Here is a 20,041-nt window from a genome sequence, read left to right as displayed (position 1 = left end):
CCCCAACCAGATAAGAGAATGTAGCTGTGGAAAGACAGCCATAGGGTGAATGCAGCGATGAAGGAAGCCCACGGTGGGTTTGGGCCACAGCGCATCCGCAGGGACTTCCAGACCCACAGGAGCGCGGGCGGGGCAGGAACAGGGGAGGGCAGGATCACTTCCGGTCGGTCCGACCACTGGCCAGCAGCAGGGCCCCAGGCGAGCCCCCATCCTTCAGGGCTGGGGGGCGTGGCCTGCCCGAAGCCCCGCCCCCTCCCGCGCACGCACCCCGCGCGCCTCCGCGCTCACCTGACCGGCCCGCGGATCACGTGATCCGGCTCCGCGCCGCCATCTTGCAGCCTCGGCGGAGGAAGGGGAAAGCGGGGCCGACGAGGGCCAGAGAGCCGGCAGCGAGGCGGACGAGGACGAGGGCGAGGGCGAGGGCGAGGGCACGGCGGGGTCCCGGCCGGCCGTAGGAGGCTCGCGGAAGCAGCAGCCCGCCGCCCACCTCAGGTACCGCGCCCCGGGCCGCCCCCCCACCCCGTACGCTGCGCGCCGCCGGCGGCCGTGTGCATCCTCGTCGGGCTTCCGCCGGGCGGCGCCGCCCGCCGCGGCAGTTCCGTGTCCCAGCTCCCGCGTCCTCCGTGCGGCCAGGCCCTCGCGGACGCCCCGGGCTGGCCCTGCGGCTGCGGGTGGGCAGCCCGCTCCTCCCCATCCCCGGGCCGCCCTTTTCCTTCCTGCAGGTGCAGCCAGGCCTTGCCGCGGGATGGAGATGAGCTGTGCAGTCTCCGCACCCCGGGCTCGCCGCTGCTCTCCATCCTCACGAGGGTCCAAGCCCTCGAACCCTCTGCGTCAGCCCTGGCCTCCCCGCCCTTTGCCATCCTCTCCGAGGGGGGCTGATCACAGCCCCCCCGCCCCCAGACCTGGGGCCTCGGATGAGTTCCAGCCCGGGGGCATCCTCGGGCCTAGGTGATGATTCACCCAGGCCACCCTCCCCGCCCCGAGGCGGCCTTCTGTGGGGTTCGTGCTGTGAGACTTGCAGTTTGGCTCTGTCCACGTCGCTCTTATCAGCTCTTATCAAGGCAGTCCCGGGATTTACCACCTTTTTTTTTTTTTTTTTTATGGGAGTTCGTACTTTCTTCCGCACTCCAGTCTCCTGGTTTGGATTGCTTTATTGATGAAAAGAGAAAGCCTTGACCCTTCTTCATGTCTTTACCACCATAAGGAGTTGAAAATTAACTTCAGAGGATGCTCCCCCCGCATCCCGGGGAATTTTGCTTAATTACATTGGCTAATTTTAGTTGCGGTGTAGGTGAAAATGAATAAGCATTCTTTGATCTTTTAAAAGGTTCATTTTAGCTAGTATAAGAAATGGGAGCAAAAAAAAAAAATGGAGGTCCTTGGCCGAAAACTGCCTTGGGAAATATATAGGTCAGGCTACACTGTCATATCTTCTTATGCCTACTGTGTTTTGTGTAATTTGTATAATCACCCCTTAGCTTGTGCTTCTGGTTAGATTAAAATAGTAATATGTAATTTATTGTTCCATACTGTTTGGAAATTTATGTCAGTAAAACCAATGCTTGACCGAGTCAATTACATACATTTTGGGGGGTACATAAAAATACACAATTGTTGGTTTCCAGAGCTGTTAATTTGTAACTTCTGTAAAACCTCAAGTGTACTTTTCAAATAAATTATGTAAGTTTCCATCACATGATTAGGTTGCACGATACGAATTACTTTTTTGGTGTGGAGAAGTGGAATTTTTTTGTCACTGCCAAAATAACTCATCACTGTGTTGCACCGTGAAAGAGAGAGAGAGATGTTTGATATTATACATCTTCATTCTTGGCCATGGGTGCATTGTGAATATTAATCCAAGGGCCTGTATTAATTTCAGGAGTTGATTTGAAAGACACTGGCTCTGCCACTGAACAGCCATGTAACCTTGGGTAAGTCGCCTCAGCCTCCCTGAGTCTCCTTATTTGTAGAGTCACGTAGTACCACCTCCATTGACCCTCCGTTGAATGAGCCTCTGATACACTCACGTCTAACACAGGCTTGGCAATGTGGCAGGACTTTCTGCATGCTTGCTGTCCCTGAGAACTGACAGGGAAATGGGCGCATTAGAGAAAGCATGATCTTACAGTCAGATTGGCCTGGACTCCAGCTCAGTGAGCCTCAGATGTATCACTTTACATCGGAGAGGGTTCTAATGTCCCAGGAAGGGGTAGCCATCACCAGTAATTAATTACACAAATATCACAGAACATGTACACAGGCCCTACGCCCTGTGTGTGCCCCTCAAGGAAGAGGACTTATTCTTTCATTTGTATGCTTCAGCACTGTGCTTGGCACATGGTAGGTGCTTGATAAGTTAGAGTAACTCTGAATATTGGCCAGTGTTAGTTAGACCTTATGTCTTTATATTGTATTTATTTGGGGGGGGGGGTTGCAGAGGAAGAGGCAGAGAGAGAGAGAGTGGGCACACCAGGCCTACAGACACCACAAATGAACTCTAGATGTGTGTGCCACCCTGTAATTCTGGATGCTGGGGAATCAAACTTGGGTCCTTAAGCTTCACAGGCAAGCACCTTAACTACTAAGCCATCTCTCCAGCCCTAGACCTTAATGTCTTAATTATAGCTGCCAAATTAGAACATCATCTTGGGCTAGGTACCAGCCAAGAAACTCTGGACTGTGAAACTTACATATACTCCTGATGCTTGTAATCTTTTTTTTTTTTTTCCTTAGTGAAAATCAATGATTATATTGAGCTAAGATTTGAAATATATGACAGCTAACATTCGTAAGTTGTAAAGCATAAGCTTAACTTTCTACAGACAATGTATTGTTCAGGGCCCTGAATGTTTATCCAGCACACCCTCAAATGTTTTACATCAGAAGAATCCACAACCTACACAGATCATGACCTGCGTGAGGTCACACAGCTAACTGAGGGCACTTCAGAAGAGGGACCCTACCCCCCCCTCCTCTCATTGGCTGGCGATAAATGTTTTGTATTTTAGAATTGTGAGAAGCTGAAAGAGTGAGGAGTGATATGACCCTAATTTCTCTTGTACAGGTGGGGATTTCCCCCCCCTCCATAGGAAAAGAGCAAATCCTTAGTCTGAAAGAGAAAGTTGTTTTTGTCATCTTATGCTGTCTTTGTGTATACACAGAAAATTACAGCCTTTTCTCCATGTCCACGTGAATTGTTCAACTTGATGTTACTTGTAACTATACTGCTAAAACCAAAGGGAACTAATTAAATACATAAAGCAAATAGCAAATTATACAGAAATGAAGACAGTTGAGTTTGTTCTCTTTTCTCTGTAAAGACATTAATTATAAGCTTTTCCTGTGCATTACTATTGTCAAGGAAAGATTTGAGTGACTTGGTGGGAAAGGTCATAGAATGTTTCTGGGTTGAGAGATTTGTTGATTTGCAGTAAGTTGCTGTGTTTCATCTAGTGGTTGCAAACAAGGAGTCTTGTATAGTGACGCCTGTACTGTTTTGGTGAACCTTCCTGTACAGTCATTTTTACTAATGCCCAGAGAGCGTGGCTCCCACTTTGTGTGTCTGTATGCATGTGTGCTGGTCATGTGAGTGTGGCAGCCAGAGGACAGCCTTGGGTGTGTTCCTCACGTGCCGCCAACCTTTTCCTTTTTTTAGAGAGAGAGAATGGGAGTGCCAGGCGCTTCAGCCGCTCCAAACGAACGCGGCGTGTGCCCTTGTGCGCATGTGCTGCCTTGTGCGCTTGCATCACTGCGTCTGCCTTACATGGGGCCTGGAGATTTGGACATGAGTTCTTAGGCTTCGCAGGCAGGCACCTTGACCACTAAGCCACCTCACTAGCCCCATCCACCTTTTCTTGAGGCAGGGTGTCTTATTGGCCTGGGATTCACCAGGTAGGCTAGACTGGCTGACCAGTGAGCCCCAGGGATCTGCCTCCTGATGCTCAGGTACAAACATGTGCTGCCACACCTGGCCGGCCTTCCCTCCTTCCCTCCTTTCCTCCCTCCCTCCCTCCCTCTTTTCCTTCTTTTAGTGTGGGTTCAAGTGATCAAGCTCAGATCCTCATGCTGGCAAAGCAAGCACCTTACTGACTGGACCATCTCCCTGGCCCTGCTTTTCCCACTTTGAAAAGAAGCTACCACAGCTTTCTTGTCACTCTTACCCACGGGTGGTGACATGAACAGTACCAGGAGCGTATTTACCAAGTTGTAGTGGACGTACATAGGCAGGCGACGGGGGTAGTTCAGCTAATGGAAGGTAGCAGCCTCGGGAGAAGGGCAGTACAAGAACTCAGAGTGCAGCCTGTCTAGAAAGAAAAGGCCTGAGCACAGCCAGCCCAAGGTGACCTAGAGTGGGGAGCTGGGACACTGACTGTCCTGCCTCTGCTGTGTTCCTCTGTGCATTATGGCTCTCCATGGGCAGAAGCTCAGGTGCTCAGTGATGGAGTCCCTCCCAGAACAGTCTCTTGGTTGGAAGCCCAGAGGACAAAGGCGTGGTACTTGCCCATATTTGGGATCCAGTGAACAACCTACCTGTCTAAGAAGCCTTTTGCTTACTCTCCCATCCCGAAGGTACCTTTCAGTCTCTTAGGTTTGGCTGTTGATGCCCCTCTGATCTTTTTACCTTGCCCGCCACTGAATTGTCAGAGGCTGATCACTTGTGTAGCTCCTCATGGTGCTTTCTTGTCCATTCAGTTTGGCTTTCACTTCTGAGCACAAAGTTGAAAGTACTCCATCCTTCTGTGGTTTTTAAAAATATTTTATTTATTTACTTGTTTATTTTCAAGGAGAGAGAATGGGCATGCCAAGACCTCCAACCACTACAAGTGAACTCCAGATGCATGTGCCACTTTACATGGGTACTGCGGAATCGAACTCAGGCTTTTGGGCTTTGCAAGCAAGTGCCTTTAACCGCTGAGCCATCTCTCAAGTCCACATATGGTTTTTTTTTGTAACTTAATTGTGAAAAGGCTTAAGCATTTCGACAAGTAGAAAGAATAATATAATGAGTAGTTATATCATCACCACCCAACTTCATTATCAGAATATGTCATTCTTTTTGTATTTTACTACCTTCTCCACTGTCACGCTATCCCACCTGGTAGTCATTTTGTTAAGCTGCATTTACATCCATCTCTTGGAGTCCAGGGATAGTACTCATGTGGTTTTGGCCCATGTTGCAGTTGTTGAGCCTTTGGAATTTCATATCTACATCTCTCTTATTCAAAAGAATTTTACTTTGTTTGATACTATGTGTAATGTGTAGAAACAATATATAGCCTACATAGTCATGCTCTATGTAATATATATGAGGTTATATGAATGGTTTTATGGTGAAAATTTTTAAAGTTGTCTCTACTGACTGTTCCTCCTTACATATTTTATTATGATCTATTTACATAACCTTTTGGTTAACAAGCTTTTCTCTTTTTAAAATAAAATTATTTGAGAGGAAAAAAAAGAGCCAGATTGAAAGAGAATGGTTGCACCACAGCCTCCAGCCACTGCAAACAAACCATAGACACATGTACCACTTTGTGCATCTGGGTAATGTGGATCCTGGGGAATCAAACCTTGATCCTTTGGCTTTGCAGGCAAGCACCTTAACTGCTAAGCCATCTCTCCATACCCCAGACTTCTCTTTTAATGAGTTCTGACTTGGTTAGTGACTTTGCATGCAGAACAAAACTAGTTTTTCAGGTGTTTCTTGATGTGTTTTCTATTGTCATACCTGTTTTATGTTGTCATATCTGTTTACCTGTTTTATAGCTGCCTTACTGTACTTATCTCCAAATGGATACAGCCTCTAAAATGAGATAGTTACATGAATGTTCAGGGAGATTGGAGCATCTGCTGCAGGTCTCCATTAGCTCCTCCTGCCTGAGCAGACGTAGCTGTAACAGTACATCTTGTCAGGTTCTTTGCCTTGGTCTCTTCTTGAGATAAGACCTCCTCTTCCTCATTCCAGCTCACTTGTTTGTCTAAGGTACACACTCAACCAGAGGGAGTAGTTTTCACTGCTCTGTCTCTGCTATAGCATTCAGTGGAAGAGATAGCAGGCATCACCTTTTTGACCCTGTGGGTGTGCACATGTCTGTTGAACAAACATTACTTTAACCTTCAAGTTATCAGTCAACCTGCATGATGTGACACTTCCTGGGTGAGGAGACTTTGGAACTAATTAGAGAGCCATGCCTTGCTGGAGAAACTGAATGACTGGCAGTTCCTTTATCAAAGTGATGGTTGAGCTGATTTACATTTAACATTTGAACTGGATAGTGCAAAGAGCCTTTAATTGACCCTAGAGGGGATCAGGAGTCACAGGAAGAGTCATGGTTCCCTTTGGCCTATATATAAACTGTGGAGTCCAAAGACAAGGAGATAGCTAAGAAAGCCACAGAATTTGCTCCCCCCCCCCACCCTGCACACCCACCAAAGAAGCAAAGTGCCCACCATTCTCTGTTAAACTTGTAGGCATAGGACTTGTTCTAAGAAAGATGAAAAGAAACTGACCTAAGAAGTGTTTTAGGAGAGCCTCGCAGAAGAATGTCACCTTGGAGCTGGGTGGCTATGTTGTGACAGCTGTAGGCTGTGCTCCCTCCGTCAGTGTAGTTACGGGAGTCCCTAAAAGAGAAGAAAGCAGGTCCCAGGAGGCAGCATGTTAGCTGAGTGAAATGTTTGCCTCTTGCTTAGCATGGACCGTTTAGGTTTAGAAAGCTCATGCTGGAAGAAGTGGGGCCCCCACCCACAGCGTGTGTGGGCCAGGGGAGTTGGCTCTGCTCCTGGCTGTGGGCTGACAGGCTGTTTTCCTGGACCAGCCATGTGGAGAATGCGAAGCCCGCTCTGAAGTTCAAGGTGCCATATGGTCTTTGGTTTGTAGCTCAGGCCACTGAAGATTCTGCTCACATTTATTGAATGTTGTGGGGAAAATGCACCTAAAATGTGGAATATTAAAGCTTGTTGTTGGGGGAAAAAAGCCTAAACTTAAAGATATGGTCCAAGTCATCAGTAAGCCAAAGGAAAGTGCAGCCAGGAAACAGCGTGGCAGTGCCCTTCTGCTCGGGGTTGTGCTTGGTGACTGCCACGCTGGAATGCCATAGCTCTGCTCGCCTCTGCACGTGGAGTTCCACAACTCTGTCTCCGATGCCCCTTTACTCTTCATAAAGAGATGCTGGTGTGGGTGTGCGTGAAGGCTGGCCACTAATGTGACCTCTAGGAAAAGCCACAGCGTAGTCTGTGGTTTCTCTTCAGGAAGTAAAAAGAGGAACCAGCCACTGCTTCTGTGTAGTTTCTTGTGCACAGCACTTCCCAAAATCCGTATCCTTCGTAGAAGGTTACGTGAATATATCTTCACAATTCAGAGTTTTGGGGAGGAAACCTTTGATTTTAGTAATCTAAACTCAAAATTGGGTGTAAGAGTAATTTCTCAAAGATTGCCTCAAGTCGTGATGGCTTCGTAGCATGCATGCTGTCCACGTTGCCTGCAGCTTCCATGGCACGGGACGGGTGTGTTCTTTAGATAAGGGTTGTAGTCACTAGTGTCAGCACTGTGCAAAAGGAACGGTGTGCTGGTCGGGTCAACACAGGAGAGTGCTGTGCCCCCACAGGGGTCGCTGAGTAGCTTAAGTCTGTGTGTTGACAGGAGGGTACCTTGCTTTGGGAGCTCTCAACTTAGAAAGTACATAGATTAGGTGCTAACATTGGCATTTATTTACTGAGTTCTGTACCCACGATCACCCTGTCACCTGAATTTCTATTGTACATTCTTTTTTTTAGATATGGAAGAAAGCAGCAGTATCGCCATGCTGGTGCCAGATATTAGGGACCAGGAAGCTGTGTTGACTGCTGGAGGAGCCATCAGTCCTTTGTTGGAAAGTGATGAGCAAAGGAAGGTCAAGGCAGATCCGTTGATCCATGTCATCCAGAAGCTAAGCAAGATAGTGGAGCATGAAAAGTCACAGAGATGCCTTCTGATTGGGAGAAAGCGCCCATGGCCGAATGTGGCGGGCTGCTCCCTTGAAGCCCCAGGACCTTGTGAGGTTCCCACTAAAGTAAGCAAGTCATCTGCCACTGAGATGAGAAAGGATGAGGTGTCACAGGCAAATTCCACTCCTGACTGTCTTGCCCCTAACAATGGGAAGGCCATGTCCTACCAGTGCAGCCTTTGCAAGTTTCTGTCGCCGTCCTTCTCCGTTTTGAAGGAGCACGTCAAGCAGCACGGGCAGCAGGGGGAGGTGACGCTCATGTGCTCGGAGTGCCAGGTCACCTCCCAGAGCCAGGAGGAGCTGGAAGCCCACGTGGTGAGCGAGCATGAAAACAGTGCCGCCCCCCAAGCCCAACCCAAAACCCAGCCGAGCACGAGCCACCCCAGCTCCTGTCAGAGGACCACAGAAACAAGGAGCGAAGCCATCCCAGACACCCCGGGCAGTGCGAGCGGTGCTCCAGCGCTTCCTGTGAAAGCGGCCGCGCCTGAGGCTGAGCCGGGTCGAAGGAAGTGGTACGCCTACGAGCAGTACGGCATGTATCGGTGCCTGTTCTGCAGCTACACTTGCGGCCAGCAGAGAATGTTGAAAACCCACGCTTGGAAACATGCAGGGGAGGTTGACTGCTCCTATCCAATCTTCGAGAATGAAAACGAGCCCCTCGGCTTGCTGGATTCCTCAGTGTCCACCACACCTGCTGGGGTCGAGGCAGTGGTCATTGCCATTGGAGACAGGGAGCTGAGTATCCACAACGGACCATCGGTACAGGTGCAGATTTGCAGCTCAGAGCCACCGCCTTCCTCACCATTAGAACAGAGGACAGAGGAGGTCGTACACCTAAGCCAGCCAGTTACCCTTGACCCTAACGAAGAAGAAATGCTGGAGGTGATGTCTGATTCTGAGGAAAACCTGTTTGCTGATAGCCTGCTCTCGTCAGCACAGAAAATCATTAGCAGCAGCCCTAACAAAAAAGGTCACGTCAACGTCATCGTGGAACGTTTGCCGGGTGCTGAAGAAACACTTTCACCAAAACACTTCCTCATGAACGCTGACATAGAAGAGGGGAAATCCCTGAGCCCAGCAGAGGCCCAGGCGGGCTGTGGGGGGCTGGGTGGCAGCAGCCGTGCTGACGACTGTGCTGTTGACATTGGGGGGTTGATCATAGGCTGGAGCACTGCAGAGAAGAGAGACAGTGAGTTCAGCAAAGGCCTGGCTGCGGATGAGAACGCGCCACCGGGGCGAAGAAGAACAAACTCTGAGTCTCTCCGGCTCCATTCCTTAGCTGCAGAAGCCCTTGTCACAATGCCGGTAAGAGCTGCCGAGCTCACCAGGGCCAGCCTGGGCCACTATGGGGACATAGCTCTTTTGGACCCAGACACTGGGCAGAGGCAAGTCGATAGTCCACTGGCAGCCTATTCCAAGATCATGTCACCACCTAAGAACTCTTCAGATGGACTGACGAGTTTCCACCAAAGCAGCTCCACGTTGGTGGCACTCCCGGAGGATAGGCAGGAGCTGCCAGACGGACAAGTTAAGACGGGCATCAGCATGTCCCTACTCACCGTGATAGAAAAGCTGAGAGAAAGGACAGACCAGAACGCATCTGATGACGACATTCTGAAAGAGCTGCAAGACAATGCCCAGTGCCAGCCTCACAGCGACGCGAGCCTGTTGGGTGCCAGTGTGGTGGAGTACATCCCGAACGCCGCGCGGCCCTACCGCTGCCGCCTGTGTGACTACGCGAGCGGGAACAAGGGCTACATCAAGCAGCACCTGCGGGTGCACCGGCAGAGGCAGCCCTACCAGTGTCCCATCTGCGAGCACACAGCCGACGACAGCAAGGACTTGGAGAGCCACATGATCAGCCACTGTAAAGCCAGACTATACCAGTGCAGGCAGTGCGACGCGTCTTTCCACTACAAGGTGAGTCGTGCTGGGCACTGGAAGGGAACTTGGCGGACGCAGCCCAGCTCCTCGTTCCACATGCCAGGAGACTGGGCTCCAGGAAGGCCGGGAAGCTGCGGGGCTGGACGTGCAGTAGTGCTGAAGGTGAGGCTGCAGCAAAGCCTCAGAAGCCTGCTCCGCCCTCTTCCCTGGCTGCTTCCCGCTCTGTGGGAGCCTCCAGACTTGCTGCTTTTGTGTTTTCGTATGGTTGAGTTCTAGTTATACTGGAGTGGACAGTGGATTGACATCGTGAACACATTTGACATATAGATGCTACATCAGCACACACAGAAACACGTATTTCTCATCTTAATTGGCCTCAAAATGCAAGTCATATAAGCTGCTCTTCAACCACCAAAAGGTGGTGTCATGGTGGAAGGGGCTAGGCAAGCCTTGCTGAGAGGCAGCCAGTAGAAATGAAGGCGTGTGTGCGGTGTGGTGGACAGTTAAGGACCTTGCATGTGCTAGGCAAGTGAACTACATCCCCAGCCCCTTTTTTTTTTTTTTTGGTTTTTCGAGGTAGGGTCTCACTCTAGCCCAGGCTGACCTGGAATTCACTGTGGAGTCTCAGGGTGGCCTCGAACTCACGGCAGTCCTCCTACCTCTGCCTCCCGAGTGCTGGGATTAAAGGCGTGCACCACCACGCCCGGCCCCAGCCCTTTTCTTTCATGACAGCCTCCTCACAAGTCTACAGCGTGCCCCACTCATAGTCCCCTCCCCCACCCTCCCTCATCCTCCCTCCACTGAACCTCTTCTTTGCAACCACTCCCTCTTTCGGTGTCGTTCTTTCCCCCTCTCCGTGACAGCACGCTGATGGCTTAGTACGAGGCAGGGCTTGTGTGAGTGACAGCAGCCGCTGTGAGGCCGTGAACGCCAGCGCCTGTGTCTGGAAGACAGTGTCGCAGCACTCCTCCTCATCCCTTGGCTCTTCCACTCTTCTGAGCCTCAGAGAGAGTGAAAGAGATGCCTCCTGGAGCTGAACGCTCTACTGTCATTTATTGTCAGCACATTGATACATTTTGAGTCTTCCCAGTAGTCACCACCACCTGCCAAAAGAAGCTTCTCTAACCAAAAGTGAGAGCAGCGCTAATACATGGGCATAAATGTAACTATGAAGAAGGCAGTTTGGTGGACATACCACATACCTGTAGCCTAACAGCAGCCTCCCCACCTCACCTCCTCTTGGTTGCGTGAGACAGTCTTGCTCTTTGTTGCAGGCTGGCCTTTAACTTGTAGTCTTCTTGACTCAGTTTCCCTCTGCTGGGGTTGCAAGGTTATGCTGCCCACCCTGGCCAGCGGAGGGACTTTCGCCCTTCAAGCAGACTGGTTCTCATGTTGTGTGTTGACCTGGTAGCCACTGTATATGCTTTCGAATATGCAGTCACAAAAGTGTCATTGGTTTGATCTTCTGCATGCCATGTGACTGAAAATTCGTCAAAAATATACTCATTTAGCCAGCTGGATGTAGACTTGTCTCACAGATTGCCTACGTTTAGTTGATGGTTTAAAAAAAAAAAGATTAGAAACCAAACAATCCTTCAGTCTGAGGCTCACTGCCACTTGGTGAACTAGGCCCAGGAGTAAGGGGCAGGCATTCCTTCCTACTACTGTACTTGACTTGGGAATTGAGTCGCTTCCTCCAAAACTTAGCTAATGTCAAGGAGGCATGGTGTTTGCTGACTAGATTTTTTTTTTTTTACTTTTATTTTTATTTATTTATTTATTTGCAAAGAGAGAGAAAATGGGCACACTGGGGCCTCAGGATGCTACATACTCCAGGTGCATGTGCCATTTTGTACATCTGGCTTTAGATGAAGACTGGGGAACCAAACCTGGGTGGGCAGGCTTTGCAAGGAAGCACTTTAACACCTCACCCAGCCCCTGATTAGACTTACTGTGCAGGCATGCCGCATTACCCTAACCCTCTGCTCTTTGTCTCTGACCTGCTAGGGGTGTGAGAAACCTGTCTACCATACAGAAAGACCTCAGATAGCCACCATCCTTTCAGAGACAGGAGAGAGACACTGCCTTTGTGAGGAGGGTGTGGTCCCTCCAGTATGACAAGTGTGAATATTAAGTGTGCCAAAGGGTCTTAAAGTAGATTCGATTTTAAAATATTGATAATATGTTCTAGCTCAAAGACCATGAAGTCGGTCAACCCCTTACATAGCCTTCAAGTGATCCAACAAGTATATTTATTGGAAATTATGTATTAACTTCCTTTCTTTCTCTCTCTCTCTTTCTTTTCTTTTTTGGAAGAGTCAGCTGAGGAGTCACGAGAGAGAGCAGCACAGCCTTCCTGACAAGTTGTCAGTAGCAACCTCAAATGAGCCAAGCATTTCTAGTGACGTAACTGATGGAAAATGTGTTCAGGAAGGTATCTGCATTTTTATTACGTATACTAATTGTGCAGAATAATGGATTTTATCATGTCATTTTCATACATGTATGTAAAATGCATTGATTATATGCACCCCTTCCAGCCACGCCTCACATGTGCATTTTAAAAACAATTTTTTTCTGATTTATTTTTATTTATTTATTAGAGACAGAGAAAGGGGCAGAGAGAGAGAGAATGGATCCACCAGGGCCTCCAGCCACTGCAAATGAACTCCAGCCGCATTGCCACTTTGTGCACCTGGCTTACGTGGGATCTGGGGAATCAAATCAGGGTCCTTGGCTTCACAGGCAAGCACCTTAACCACTGAGCCACGTCTCGAGCCCGTGTGGGGTTTTTTTGTTTTTGATTTTTTGAGGTAGAGTCTCACTCTAGCTCAGGCTGACCTGGAATTCACTGTGTAGTTTCAGGGTGGCCTTGAATTCATGGCGCTTCTATCTCTGCCTCTCGAGTGCTAGGATTAAAGACGTGCACCACCATGCTGGGCTTCCCACGTGCATTTTTAACGTAGTCAGAACTGCTGGCTTATGCAGTACGATGTCTCCATTGTCCTGTGGGTTCTCACCTGGGCTAATGCTTCTGTCCCCTCCCTGTCCATGCTCTGCATGTGACTGCTTCTCCCCTTGTTCTGAGGCAGTCACGAGAACTAAGTCACGTCCTGGGTAAGACGTGCTAGGTGAGAAAGGAATCAGTCTCAAGTGGGCAGGTGGGTATTACAGTTAAAATTTACGGAAGCCCGTAAGAGCCAAACTACAGCAGAGCTCCTTGGCAGGTGATAAGCCAGCAAGCCAGATCTGCAGTTGCACAGGGAGAAGCCTCTGCTCTGCTTCCAGCGCCAGATGACCACAGCGTGTCATGCCTGCCTTGGCCTTCACCTGCGGCTTCCTGCTGTGCTCCTCTAGGGACCCTTGTCTACACTACCATTAGGCACGAGGGCCGAGTGTTTGGTAATAGGAATATTAGAATCAGAAAATTTAATTAGAGTTCCATGAAGAAGCGGGTGCCACATCCGGAGAATTGGAGATAAAGTGTAATAAACTGTGCTTCCTTGCATCAGCTCACGTAAATTGATATACTTAAATGCCTCCTGTGTGGTACATAGGGTTTATGGGAAAGAAAAACATACTGAGTGACTTTCCTTTGTAGATTTCCTAAGAATTAAAGTGAGGAACAACTGCAGAGTGAAATGTTTTACCATAATGTTTCATTAAATTATACCCCAGAAAGCATAACTGATTCTCAAATGTTTCTGAAAGAACTGATTTTGACACCACTGTAGCACCAAAATTCCCTTGTCAAACAGATGTCATCCTTGTAAAACTATCCAAAAACAAAAGGAGTTTATGACATGGCATCTGTTTCTGCGATAAATGGCTGAGCTGAAATGGTTTTGTTTCCTTTCTGCAAAATAGCCCTAAATGCCTCCTTTTATTTTAATTCATTATGTTTCCATATCCCCTTTAAAGGAGGCATTAAACATTAGAAGTGATTGGATCATAAATCCCTGGTGAAGGAATAAAGTGTATGCTGCTCAGTAGCGCCACCTGCAGTTAATACTAGGTTGGAATATTTCTTTGCCAGCACTGTCTTAACAAAATATCAAGAACTTAAAACTTCCCAAATGTATTAATCAATTTAATAAAGAGATTAAAATGCCATGTCATTTGAAAATTAACCATTCCAAACCTTTTGATACTATAACCATGTTCCAATTTGCACATCTTTGCTTTGTGCATTCTTAAAAAAGAATTTACTACTATGTTGCAAACAGAGCAAACAAATAAGCACCCAGGGCCTCTAGCCACTATAGATGAACTCCAAAGACATATGCCATTTTGTGCATTTGTCATGTGGTTTCTGGGAAATTGAACCAAGTCATCAAACTTCATAAGCGCCTGTGACTGCTGAACCCTCTGTCCCATCCCTGCTTTGTGAATTTTGCTATTAGGGCTTAAAATGTACGGACTGTAGATGTTAGTTTTTGTTGTGGTTTTTCTTGGTGCTGGATGAAATCCAGGGCCTTGTCATTTGCATGAGCACTTGTCAGCCCGCCCAGCCCCATGCTTGGCTGCACTGCTCTTCAGTTGGAGTGTATAGCAGTTTGCTAGCTGGTCTCTTCCTGTCTACTGTACCTGGACAGGTACATCACTAGTTAAGTGCGTGATATTTGAAATCTGGTCAACAGAGTAGTGGACACATTTCTGGCTCACAAAGACGGTGAAAGTGATTCATACTTTTCTTAACTTGCCTGAAGTAGTTATAAGCTCACTGAACAAGAGGGGAGGTAGATGACTTCATAGTCCCCGTCTCAGCCCGGCTGCAGCCCAAGCTCCTCAGGCACACTTTCCACACCGAGGCCCAGTGCTCGTACTTCAGGCCTTCATCCATTCATCCAAAACACAGAACTCACCTGCCTTGTGCTGGGTGCTGTGCCAGGGCCTGGAAGTTCAGTGAGGGGTGCCAGGGCCATGGAGGAGCCCAGCCCTGTGGAGAAGCCAGCTGGACTAATGGGTAGGCCAGCATGCTCCGAGGGTGCTCTCAAAAGAGCCGTGGCACTTCCATTTGGTGTCCCTTCATAAAGTTTAATTAAATTGCCCTTTCTTGAAAACCTACAATCTGCCTGGCACTGGGGACTCAGCGTGACAAACCTGGTAGAGACTGCAGGGCAGAGGTTGTATACCAGCACGCTTGGCGAAGGACCAGTTAGCACTTCCACTTGATAGACGGTAAGACATTTGTGCACATACTAGTAGTAAGCGGCACAGCAAAGCTAAGCCAAAGTTGCTGAGCTTCAGACCCAGCCATCTTTCTTTTGGTCACATGTGCTTGAAGTCGCACTGGCTCTCATTCTGGCCTAGATTAGGTTTGTCCATCTGTCACTTTCATTAGTTGTCATTGATCTGAAATATTTCTCACACAAAACCATTATCCAGTATTTCACACTTCATTTTCCAGGGTTTTTTTAAAAACTATATTTGGAACAATGCCATTTATAATCAAGTCCAAATTTTTAACCTACCAATTAAGAGCAATACTTACATTGTAATTATGATTAGTGTGTGTATTAATGTTATAGATTTATACCAGGAAATTAGGACATTTTGTTCTGCCTGGCAGTAGTTATTAGCCAAAGAAAATTTCAGTTTTAGAAAGCCTAAATTTAACTGCAGATTTTCTTTGTTGAAAAGGCAGTGTGGGTTTGGGCATGTGTGTGCATGCGTCCAACTTCATTTTGAAGCTCTGGGTACCCGTGTTCTGCCTAGGCTTGCTCTATGCCAAGGGACACTGTCCGCCGAGGGGCACTGCCTGGTGTGTGCTTAATGCTGAGGGGCACTGCCTAGGCTTGCTTTCAAGGGGCACTGCCTCATTTCTGCTGTCTGTCCAGGGCACTATCTAGACATGCTTTCTGCCAAGGGCCACCTCCTGTTCTTGCTCCCCATGTTCGCAGGTCAGGTGATGTTCAGTTCATACCTACTGATCATCTAGGTGCAAGAGAATCCATGAAGCTACTTTAAGCTTGCTGAATTTACTCCATGCAGATCTGAAGAGATTGCTTAGTGGTTAAGGTGCTTGCCTGCAAAGCCTAATGTCCCAGGTTCAATTCCCCAGAACCCACGTAAGCCAAATGCACATGGTGACACATGCATCTGGAGTTCATTGCAGTGGCTAGAGGCCCTGGCAAAGCCATTCTCTCTCTTTCTTCTCTCTCTCTCTAATAAAAATATTTAAACATTTTTAAATGGGAAAACCTTGATTGAAATGTTAATGCTGTGTTGTGTCAGGTTCATTTCTGATAGAAGATAGATGCTCTCGTGTGGGCCTTATCAAAGTATGCTCTAAACCTCCAAAATACTTTGTCTAGGGAGTAAGACTTCAGCCCAGAAACAGTATCGATGTGATGTTTGCGATTACACAAGTACAACACACGTCGGTGTCAGAAACCACAGACGCGTCCACAACTCTGATAAGCCATACAGGTGAGAACATGATCCTGGGATTGCAGTGCTTGGGTCAAAATATTTTAAAATAGAAAAGTGTATTAGAAATTATTAAAAATTTTTAACATTTGTTAAAACACAAGTTAAAGGCTAAGAAATTTTCATATGCTGTTTTTTTGTGGGGTTTTGTTGTTGTTGTTTTGCTTTGTTTTTTTGTTTTTTTTGGTTTTTTTTTGAGGTAGGGTCTCGCTTTATGCCAAGCTGACCTAGAATTCACAAACTATAGAAATAATCCCTGAAAGTATAGTCTTTGGAGTTCACTATGGAGTCTCAGGGTGGCCTCGAACTCACGGTGATCCTACCACCTCTTTTTCCCCGAGTGCTGGGATTAAAGGTGTGTGGCAGTACACCAGGCTCATGCTGGTTTCTTAAGTTTTACTTAGTTTGCCAAGAAATTTTAAACTTGAATCTCAGTACAATAAGCATTTTTGTGTACATGAAATACAGGAATGGGCTGAGGGGATGGCTTAGCAGTTAGGGCATTTGCCTGCAAAGCCAAAGGACCCAGGTTCGATTCCCCAGGACCCACGTTAGCCAGATGCACAAGGGTTCGCACATATCTGGAGTTCATTTGTAGTGGCTGGAAGCCCTGGCACACTCATTCTCTCTCTCTTTTCCTCTCTCCCTCTTTCTCTGTCAAGTAAATATAAGAAGGTATCTGTATCTGTCAGCTTTGTATTCTGTTTCATCTCAGTATAAATTATTGCCTTTGGGAACATCACAGTAATGTAATGAGTAGGTACTTTCACAGCAAAAGATCTTGGGTGGGGAGGCTGGCTCAGCTGTTAAAAATGCTGAATTACAATTCTACTGACCAGAGTTCAATCCTCCCCATGCAAAGCAGCTGGAAAATAGTGAGACCCTATCTCAAAAAAGGTCGAGGGAGAAGACAGACTCCAAGGTTGTCCTCTGATCTGCAGATATGCACTGTGTCATGTTTGCACCAACATTCATACATACACACACACAGATTTTTTTTAAGGGCTGGAGAGATGGCGTAGTGGTTAAGCATTTGCCTGTAAAGCCTAAGGACCCCGGTTTGAGGTTCCATTCCCCAGGACCCACAGAAGCCAGATGTACAAGGTGATGCATGTATCTGGAGTTCGTTTGCAATGGCTGGAGACCCTGGCGCACCCATTCACTGCCTCCCTCTCTCTCTCTCTCTCTCTCTCTGCCCCTTTCTCTTTCTGTCTGTCACTCTCAAATCAAATATGAACAAAAAACAATTTTTAAGATCATTGAAAGTTAAAACTAACAAGATTGGGCTGGAGAGATGGCTTAGTGGTTAAGCTCCTGCCTGTGAAGCCTAAAGATCCCGGTTTGAGGCTCGATTCCCCAGGACCCACGTTAGCCAGATGCACAAGGGGGCGCACACGTCTGGAGTTCATTTGCAGTGGCTGGAAGCCCTGGCGCGCCCATTCTCCCCCTCCCTCCCTCCCTCCCTCCCTCCCTCCCTCTCACTCTCTCTCTCTCTGCCGCCTCCTCTCTGTCACTTTCAAAGAAATAAATAAAAATTAAAAAGTAACAAGATTAAGCTGGGCATGGTGACACACACCTTTAATCCCAGCACTTGGGAGGCAAAAGTAGGAGGATCACCTTGAGTTTGAGGCCACCCTGAGAATACAGAGTGAATTCCAGGTCAGCTTAGGCTAGAGTGAGACCCTACCTCGGGGAAAAAAAAAATTAACAAGATTGCCTGTGAAACATTTTATTTCATTTACTTATTTGACAAAGAGAAGGAAAGAGAATGGGCATGCCAGGGCCTTCTACCTCTGCAAATAAACTCCAGATGCATTTATCACTTTGTGAATCTGGCATTATGTGGGTACTGGGGAATTGAACCCAGGCCTGCAGGTTGTACAAGCAAGCACCTTCAACTGCTGAGCCATCTCTCCAGCCCCCTAAAACATTTTATTTTTAAAATTAAAGTAGAATGTGTGGACCAATGGCATTTAATACAACTTTGTTACTTTTTCATAGAAGATAATTCTAATGTGCATTTAAGGAGATGTATGCATTCTCAGTGAAGATCAACTGATGAACAGAAATAACCACTAAATAAAATTTGCCTCTTGAGACAAACTGTGTTGTTTATGATAAACGCACTGGTTATTGTGCAGGGATTTGGTGCAGCTGTCCCAGAAGTTAGTTTGGGGACACTGTAGTGGAGCATCCTTTCCTCTCCACCTTACCGAGCTACTGAGGCACTATGTACCCTGCTAACCCTTGTCAAAACCCTTGTCGCATTTGCTTTTTTCTCAGGCTTCCTATTACTCCAAGTTAAGGCTATTTAAACTTTCCACTCATGACCCCTTGTCACCCAAGAAATTTTTACATGACTCCAGGTACGCAGCAAGTAAAATAGTTATACAAATCAAACAGTTACTGATAATTATCAAGAACTTGATTTTAAGCCAGTTCTTTGGTATGGTAATTTTACCATTTATTAAGGATGATTGCAAATTTGCATGCTAATGATATGGATGTCCCCATTTATTTTTACATAAAAATTAACCCTTAGAAGCCAGGCGTGGTGGCGCACGCCTTTAATCCCAGCACTTGGGAGGCAGAGGTAGGAGGATTACCATGAGTTTGAGGCCACCCTGAGACTACATAGTGAATTCCAGGTCAGCCTGGACTAAAAAAAAGAATTAACCCTTGGCTAATGATTTGACACTGGAGGAAATAGAGTGTCCTCAGCAATTTTCAGTGGATTGAACTTTGATTTTATGATCATCATGAAACAGTCGTGTGTGTGTGTGTGTGTGTGTGTGTGTGTGTGTGTGTAGGCAAGAGGACAGCTTCAGGTGCCGTTATTCAGGTATGCCATCCACCAGCCTGGAGCTTACCAAGTAGGCTAGACTGTCTGGCCAGGGATCTTTCCTCCTCCTATCTCTGCCTCCCTGGTGATAAGGTTACAGGAGCACACCATAGTGCTTAGCATTTTTACATGGGAACTGAGAATCAAATTCAGTTTCTCGTGCTTGCAAGATACCACTTTACCAACTGAGCTGTCTCCCCAGCCCCTCCTTTTTGTTTTTGAAATTTAATGGTGTATCCTGCCATATATTTGATGTTTGGTCAGTAATGTTCTTTGTGTCTACAATATTCTTTCATTTATTGAGAAACGTTGGCATGTGTATGTTCCAGGAACTCTGGTAGGCTGTGACAATAAAAGCTGTCATCTTTGCTCTCATGGTGTGTGTAGATAACAGTGAACAGATACAGATACCCTCAGATACAGGTGGGCGTCCCTAATCAAAAAATCTACATGCGAGGCTGGAGAGATGGCTTAGCAGTTATGCACTTGCCTGTGAAGCTTAAAGACTCCTGTTTGAGGGTCAATTCCCCAGGACCCATGTAAGCCAGATGCACAAAGTGGCACATGCATCTGGAGTTCATTTGCACTGGCTGGAGGCCCTGGCGCACCCATTCTCTCCCTTCCTGCCCCCCCCCCCGCCTCTTTCATTATCTGTCGCTCTCAAATAAATTTTAAAAAAAATCCAGGTGCTAGCCAGGTGTGGTGGCACATGCTATGAGTTCGAGGCCAGGCTGAGACTACATAGTGAATTCCAGGTCAGCCTGTGCTAAGGTGAAACCCTACCTCAAAAAAAAAAAATCCGAAGGCTGAGAATGGGGCTCACAGGAAGAACCCTTAACCTGGAATGTGGAGGACCCCAGGTTCAATCTCAAGCACCAAAAAATAAAAATAAAAAAGA

General features: G+C 47.3%; 1 protein-coding gene across 2 annotated transcripts in view; it reads left to right on the top strand.

Moving 5' to 3' along the window:
* Positions 1-352: 352 nt before the first annotated feature.
* The window catches only part of Znf507 (zinc finger protein 507), a 33,248-nt gene continuing 13,559 nt past the window's right edge, over positions 353-20,041 (top strand). Inside the window, exons 1-4 of one of the 2 annotated variants that reach the window (XM_045154366.1) lie at positions 353-492; positions 7,777-9,905; positions 12,192-12,303; positions 16,187-16,301. In XM_045154366.1, the coding sequence (XP_045010301.1) occupies positions 7,779-9,905; positions 12,192-12,303; positions 16,187-16,301 (2,354 nt within the window). In that variant the 5' untranslated portion in view covers positions 353-492; positions 7,777-7,778. Of the gene's footprint in view, positions 493-7,776; positions 9,906-12,185; positions 12,304-16,186; positions 16,302-20,041 lie in introns of both variants that reach the window. The other variant, XM_004659965.2, reaches the window with a different exon arrangement.

This window comes from Jaculus jaculus, chromosome 7 (assembly GCF_020740685.1).
Source record: "Jaculus jaculus isolate mJacJac1 chromosome 7, mJacJac1.mat.Y.cur, whole genome shotgun sequence".
Classification (NCBI taxonomy): Eukaryota; Metazoa; Chordata; class Mammalia; order Rodentia; family Dipodidae; genus Jaculus; species Jaculus jaculus.
The sequence above is the reverse complement of the archived record's forward strand: the minus strand, read 5'-3'. Positions and strand labels throughout refer to the sequence as shown.